At 39.6% G+C, this 7621-nt stretch overlaps 1 protein-coding gene across 1 annotated transcript in view; it reads right to left on the reverse strand.

The window, feature by feature from the left end:
* Window positions 1-2720, reverse strand: part of LOC113194521 (P2R1A-PPP2R2A-interacting phosphatase regulator 1-like) — a 53039-nt gene extending 50319 nt beyond the window's left edge. Inside the window, exons 1-2 of the mRNA XM_077794019.1 lie at window positions 2591-2720; window positions 1970-2159 (exon numbers count right to left, since the gene is read on the reverse strand). Of these exons, the coding sequence (XP_077650145.1) occupies window positions 1970-2159; window positions 2591-2720 (320 nt within the window). The remainder of the gene's footprint in view (window positions 1-1969; window positions 2160-2590) is intronic.
* Window positions 2721-7621: the final 4901 nt, after the last annotated feature.

Consider the following 7621-nt stretch of genomic DNA (forward strand, 5'->3'; position numbering starts at 1 on the left):
TTCAGTTTATGTTGTGTATATTACAACTATCAAGTAGTATGACACTATAAAAGGTGAGGAGCAGCCAAGTGTGGTGGTATATGGCTATAATTTCAGCAACTTGGGAGGCTGAGGCAGGAGGATTGCAAGTTCCTTGCCAGCTTCAATAACTCAGTGAGACCCTTTCTTTTTTTTTAAAGATAATTTTTGTAATATTAATTTTTTTAAGTTGTAGTTGGACACAATACCTTTATTTCATTCATTTTTATGTGATGCTGAGGATCGAACCCAGGGCCCCGCGCATGCTAAGTGAGCACTTTACCGCTGAGCCTCAATCCCAGCCCGAGACCCTTTCTTAAAATAAAAAATAAAAGGGGTTGAGAAGCAGGCATGGCACCACATGCCTGTAATCCCAGTAGCTTGGCTTGAGTCTGAGGCAGGAGGATCGCAAGTTCAAAGCCAGCCTCAGAAATTTAGCAAGGCTGTAAGCAACCTAGAGAGACCCTATCTCAAAATAAAATACAGAGGCTGGGGATGTGGCTCAGTGGTAGAGTGCTCGCCACCTAGCATGTGTGAGGTACTGGGTTCAATCCTCAGCACCACATAAAATTAAATAAAGGTGCTGGGAGAGGTGGTGCATGCCTGTAATCCTAGTGGCTCAGGAGGCTGATGTAGGAGGACTGTGAGTTCAAAGCCAGCCTCAGCAACAGTGAGGTGCTAAGCAACTCAGTGAGACCCTGTCTCTAAATAAAATACAAAACATAGGGATGGGGATGTGGCTCAGTGGTTAAGTTCCCCTGGGTTCAATTCTTAATACCAAAAAAAGTGGGGAGGGCTGAGGATGTAGCTCAGAGTTAGAGTGCCCTTGGGTTTAATCCCTAGTACCAGGGCTTGGGGGTGAGCAGCAAAGCTAATAACATATCGTGAATGTACTTTTCAGATTTACAGAATCTAGAAAATCTAGTGATACTGGGATATGTGATCCAAGATCTCTCTCTCTCTCTCTCTCTTTTTTCCAGTGCTAAGTATAGAAGCCAGGGCCTCACACATGCTAGGCAAATGTTGTACCAGTAAGTTATGTCCCCACTCAAAAAATCTCATTTAAAAACCTATTTGAGGGCTGGGGCTGAAGTTCCATGGCAGAGCACTTGCCTAGCATGCATGAGAACCTTTAGTAATGCCAGACCTTCAGATATGTGCAAGAAATAGTTAACCATCATTGAATGCAGTGTTTCTAATTCTTTTTTTTTCATTGTCTGGTCTCCAACGAGCCTTTTTAGATATTTTTTCCCCTAATAACTCCTCTTCCACCAAATTTTCACACCACAGATATATATGTGTGCTTTGTACATAAAAATAATAAAACTTTTCCACACACACACCCCTCCCTAGAATCAGTTTTTCTTCTCCTTTGGGGGAATGTTATCCACTAAAAATGTGTAATTTAGGAGACTGAACTTCTATAGTACCTAAACTCTATGTTCAAATAAAAACTAGGTGTAGAAAGGTCTAAGTTTATTTGCCTGACAACCATTTTCATCTAGAGTGTGTAAGAGGTGAAGGTCAGAGGTGACAGAGCAGTTGAGAATAAGAAAAAATAGTCCTGACAGGAGATGTGAAATCAGGGAGGGGTTGGGGAGGGTGTTGTTTCTTCAAAGGAGTGGGTAAGGGATGGGCTGAAATTGGAAAAAAAGTGGTGCTCCATCCTGATTGATTGCTGCTTTCTAGTCCAGGTGGATTGTCAGCAGAGGATGTTTGGGTTTAGATGTGTGTCAACCTCAGGGTGGGGGGTGTACTCTCCCTCTGGTCAGCCTATTCCACACCTGCCGCTTCTCCACCAGGCTGAGGGTGGGATCTCCAGACACCAGAGACAAGGGAGATACCTGCAGAACTTCCATAAATACAAGGAAGGGAATGCTATAGGAAGTCACTTTTGTCCAACATCTCCCCAATGCCCACTTGCCTCTTCCAGTATCTCAACCCTGCTCACCCAAATCCATTGATCAAAGGGACGCTGTTGGCTATTCTTAAGGCATTGCCATCTGAGGTGGTGGAATTCGGGGACAGCTCCAAGTCTACTTCCATTTTCTCCTGTGCCATGCCCATGTCAAGGATGAAACCACTGCTTAGTTCGAAGTTCTCAATGCTTTCTGGTTTCCGTTCATATAAGGACAAGCCACCTGTGATATGTAAGGAGAAAGGCAAAAGGGAAGAAAAAAAATAAAGGAGGAAGCTCTTAGACGATTAGGAGTGTTCACCTTTGTAGGCCAAACATCACTAACACCAGTGGGGACAAAGTTTGACAGAACTGGCTCCAAACTTCCTTACCCCTATCATCGGCCCCTAACGCAGAAAAGGTCTCTCACCTCCAAGTCTATAATACAAAATGAGGCATTTATCTCAGTCACCGCTGAGATCCCTTCTCCTTTATCTTTGTAAGGCGCCACAAGCTCAGCTAAGCCTTTCCAGCCAAAACAAAAACTACAATTTGCCGCCTTCCGGAGTCGATTTAGTCCCGCCCCTTCCCGCATGCGCCCTGCATCTGACCAGATGACGCTTGCTTATACGCGGGCAATTAACAGTCACTCTAGGTGTCTTTGTCACCCTTAACAGGAGCTCATTTGCAATCGAGGAACCGCCCTTTTCCCAGTGCCAGTTCCCACTGCCGGTTCCCACTGCTCTTGCTGCTGAGGATTTGCAATGGATGTTCCTCTGTTACTATGCAAATCCCGCCACGCCATGGTTTCTTTAATCTTAAGAAAGATAATTGGGGCTGGAGATGTGGCTCAGCGGTAGCGCGCTCGCCTGGCATGCGTGCGACCCGGGTTCGATCCTCAGCACCACATACCAACAAAGATGTTGTGTCCGCCGAGAACTAAAAAATAAATGTTAAAAATTCTCTCTCTCTCTCTCTCTCCTCTCTCACTCTCTCTTTAAAAAAAAAAAAAAAAAAAAAAAAAAGATAATTGGGCGGAGTGTTTTGCATGGAAGCGCCTTCCAATCTGCCCTGTCTAAAGCTCAATTTTCTGTTTTGGCTAGCCTAACTCCTTATGTTTTCCATCCTGTAACAGCAGACACACTACACCTTTGGAATCTTAAAAAAGCTAAAGTTTGAAACGAAAATCAACGAAGTGTGTAGGGTATCAATAAAACAATTGCCTCATTGAACCTATTGTGCAGATTGGTTCTGCAATTGTGTAGAATCAAGTTTTCAATGTGGTTTCATTTTTACCATAATCGTAATGTGTTTATTTTTCTATGGGATAAATTTTGACTTCTCATAATTAGTCATCTAAGAAATAAAGAGTTCAGCTAACTTACAAAGATTTAAGTTAAAGCAGTGAGGCTTATTTTCTTAAAACATATCTCAGAATCCATTCAAATCAGTCTTTCCATTTTAAAGAATTGCTGCTTTTGAATTTTAACACCAGTTAATTAGCCATATTGAGTACTGAAATCTTAATTTCACACGAATATTATAAAACCACACATTTTAGGAACTACATAGAGAAGTGGCAGAGAAGGTAAAATGAACTTAATGATATCAGACTTATTAATTAGTCATAATATTGGTATAGCACTTTTCATCTTATCATATGTTTTCACATACTTATATCAATTGGTTCAGTCATCAACCCTGCACAGGTAATCAGTAGTGAACTTAAAATAATGCAATTGCCTTGAAACCATTCATGACAAGTTATGACATGTAAGATGATAATCATTTATTCTTCATTCATTCTGGGAATGGAATTTTAAAAGTTTGATCATATTATGCACAATTAGATTACCTAAATCCCAGACATGAGGATGATTCGGATTCTCCATCCCTGATGTAAGACAGGTTAATAACAGCTACCATTCATTGGGCACTTATGTGCCTGATGCTGTCCTAATCATGTTAAATATATGATCATACTTAATGCTTACAATAATTCTGTGAGGTAGACACCATCACAATGCCCATTTTTCCTTTATTTCTTTCTTTCTTTCTTTTTTTTTTTTTTTTTTGGTACGGGGGTTGAACTCAGGGGCACTTAACCATTGACCAGAGTTGCTTAGCGCCTTGCTTTTGCTGAAGCTTGCTTTGAACTCACAATCCTCCTGCCTTAGCCTCCCAGGCAAGTGCCACAGCGCCCAGCACAATGCCCATTTTTCAAAGTAGGAAACCAAAGCCCAGAAAGGCTACTTGAAATAGCTACTAAATGACAAAGTCAAGATTCCTCTGACTTTCTGTTTAAATAAAAAGATAGATGAGGTGTTCCTGAATATTTCCCTGGACACTATTTCTGTACTCATAAGCACTTCATAAATATTTATTAAATTACTTTATGAATAAATACAGGTTTAAATAAACTGCCATTCATAGCCATCTTATAAATTAGATAAACTATTTCTATTTTACAGGTCATAAAATTCCAAAGAGATGAACGGCACATCATTAGGTAGCAGCAGAGTCCAGACAAGGTAAGAAAGCCACTGTTAAAATTCCCAGGGTACTTGGAGAGTTTACAAAAGATGGTGGCTAAAGCTGAGTAAATTCAAAGTGAAGGCAAAAAGCAATGGTTAAAGAGAAAACAGAGGGGCTGGGGATACAGCTTAGTTGGTAGAGTACCTGCCTCCTAGGCATAAGACCGATGGGTTCAATCCCCAGTTTCACACAAAAATAAAAAAGTCCAAACCAAACTGAATAACAGAAAAAAAATGGATCAACTTGTGAATAAGTGGCTCTTACCCCTGTTCTTCTGTTTATTTTACTATTAAGTTTGTTAATAATATGATTTAATGAAAATATTTTGAAAGAAGAGACAAAATTTAATTTTTAAAAATTTAAGTCCACCTTTCAGACACAAATGAATTTGCCGTGATTTGTAAATGTAAAAATGGATGGCTCTTTCCATTATTATCTCTAAATATAAGAGGTTGATATAATCTAAGCTTTTTTATCCACATGCAATTTTACTTATATTCTTTATTAAAATTATTTTCTTTAAAAAATTTAAGTACAATTACACAAAGAGGATAGGTATAATAAAATGACAAAAAGCAACTAACAGACTAAAGTTTCTAGAAAAGATATGAAATTACTAAACATTTGAGATGGCAATATGTTTCCAGCTATTATCAAAAAGGAGAAAATCTCTTATTATAGAAAAGCTACACCTCAGGAACCCAAAATCTGTGAATATATAGACAGGACCCATATAGTATATTCACAGGTTGTAATATCAAAAGGAACAAGTAGTATAGAACCAGAAAGAATTCTGAATGTTATAATGACAAACACAACATTTAAAGGAGTTATTTGGTGCTGGGCGTGGTGGCACACGCCTGTGATCCTAGCAGCTCCGGAGACTGAGACAGGAGGATTGCAAGTTCAAAGCCAGCCTCAGCAATGACCAGGCACTAAGCAATTCAGTGAGACCCTGTCTCTAAATAAAATACAAAATAGGGCTAGGGATGTGGCTTAATGGTTGAGTGCCCCTGAGTTTAATCCCCAGTACCCCGCCAAAAAAGAAAGGAGTTATTTGTACTCCTCCCCATTTCCACCTATACACATTATTATAACCAACCTGGCTGTATTTCTTGATCAGCTCTTCTTGTTCTATAGCAATAGTTCATGCCCACAGACCACTGGTTTGCTTAGATCTGTATCCTAAAACTTAGGCTACTCCTTTTTTTGTGTGTCCCAGTCTGCTGCCACCTGTCCAAGGTCTCTTACATATAAAGATGTCACAAATATGTCATAATCAACTCTTTATTTTACCAGTTGTCATGGCAACTTTAAAGTTTTCCTTTCAACCTGTAGTTGCCACAAGAGAAAGTCAAATACAAGTTGAACATCAAGCCAAAAGAACACCTCCAACCTCCCAAAAGATTTATTTGAAATGCAAAATAAATTTGGCAGGCAATCATGATGTGAATCAAACCCGAAATGATGGCCAAATTAGCACCCTTCATCTCATATGTTCTTTTTTTTTTTTTTAGTTGTGGATTAGTTTTTTAATTAATTAATTTTTAAGATTAATTAATTTTAGTTTATTTATATGTGGTGCTGAGGGTCTAACCCAGTGCCTCACACATGCTAGATAAACACTCTACCACTAAGCCATCACATATGTTTTTGAGCTTCCCCTACACTAGGAAGCTCCTGAAAGTTAGGGATTCAACTAAATTATCTGCCTTTAAGGAGTTAGGGACCGTATATGGTCAACAAATGATTCTTTGTTAGCTGTCCAAGGTGGTGCAGTCCTTTAATCCTAGGGGCTCCTGAGGCTGAGGCTAGCCTCAGCAGTGGGTGAGGTGCTAAGAATTCAGTGAGACCCCCGTCTCTAAATAAAATCAAAAAACAAAATAGGGCTGGGGCTATAGCTCAGTGGCAAAGTACTTGCCTGGCATGCATGAAGCACTGGGTTCAATCCTCAGCACCACATAAAAATTAACAAATAAAGGCATTCTGTCCATCTATAACTACAAAAAACATTTAAAAAAAAACTATTACAGGGCTGAGGTTGTGGCTCAGTGGTAGAGCATTTGCTTTGCAAGTGTGAAGCACTAGGTACGATCCTAGCACCTCAAACAAACAAACAAACAACAACAACAACAAAAAACAAAGGCATTTTGTCTGTATACAACTTAAAAAAAAACCCTATTACAAGCCAGGTGTGCTGGTGTACACCTGTAATCTCAGTAGCTCAGGAGGCTGAGGCAGGAGGATCAGGAGTTCAAAGCTAGCCTCAGCAATAGTGAGGCACTAAGCAACTCAGTGAGACCCTGTCTCTATAAATAAAATACAAAATAGGGGTCTGGGGTTTACCTCAGTGGTAGAGCGCTTGCCTCACACATGTGAAGCTCAGTTCGACCCTAAGTACTACATAAAAATAAATAAAGATATTGTGTCCATATTTTTTAAAAAATTTAAAAATAATAAAATACAAAATAGGGCTGGTGATGTGGCTCAGTGGTCAAGTGCCCCTAAGTTCAATCCCTGGTACACCCCCCCACCCTGCCAAAAAAAAAACCCTATTTACAGCCCAGCATGGTAGCACACTCCTGTATTCCCAGGAGCTGCTCAGGCCAAGACCTGAGGATCACAAACTGAAAGCTCAGCAATTTAGCAAGGCCCTAAGCAACTCAGGGAGACTGGCAAGGTTAATATGGGACAACTGAAATGAAGAGTCAGGGAAAATTATTTTTGCTAAATTTTGAAACTAATTTCATAACTATTTTTATGTCCTGTATTTTCTAGGTGTGTATGATTAACACAATGCAATGGCCTTCTCACTTCCAGAGCCATTCTAGTGGTGAGGATTAAGTGAGAAAATATTTCTACAGCTGTTACAGTACAGAACTGTCTAGCACAGAGTAAGTGCTACATAGGTGTTTGATAATTAATAAAGAAAAATTCCAGCACTCACACACTCGAGTTATGATTGTTAGGATTTTCGTAAGCTTTACGAAGAAAAAAAAATTTTTTTCTATGTACATACAAATGGATGATCTAAAATATAAATCATCCCCTTCAGACAAGACCAAAAAAATCGAGGGATTTAAGAAATGAGCGGGAATCCTAGAGGTCGGAGTGTATAAATTGGGGACTAAATAACATGGAAATCTCGTGTCTCCCAGTTTCCCTTGAATA

This window comes from Urocitellus parryii, chromosome X, assembly GCF_045843805.1.
Source record: "Urocitellus parryii isolate mUroPar1 chromosome X, mUroPar1.hap1, whole genome shotgun sequence".
In the NCBI taxonomy this organism is placed as follows: domain Eukaryota; kingdom Metazoa; phylum Chordata; class Mammalia; order Rodentia; family Sciuridae; genus Urocitellus; species Urocitellus parryii.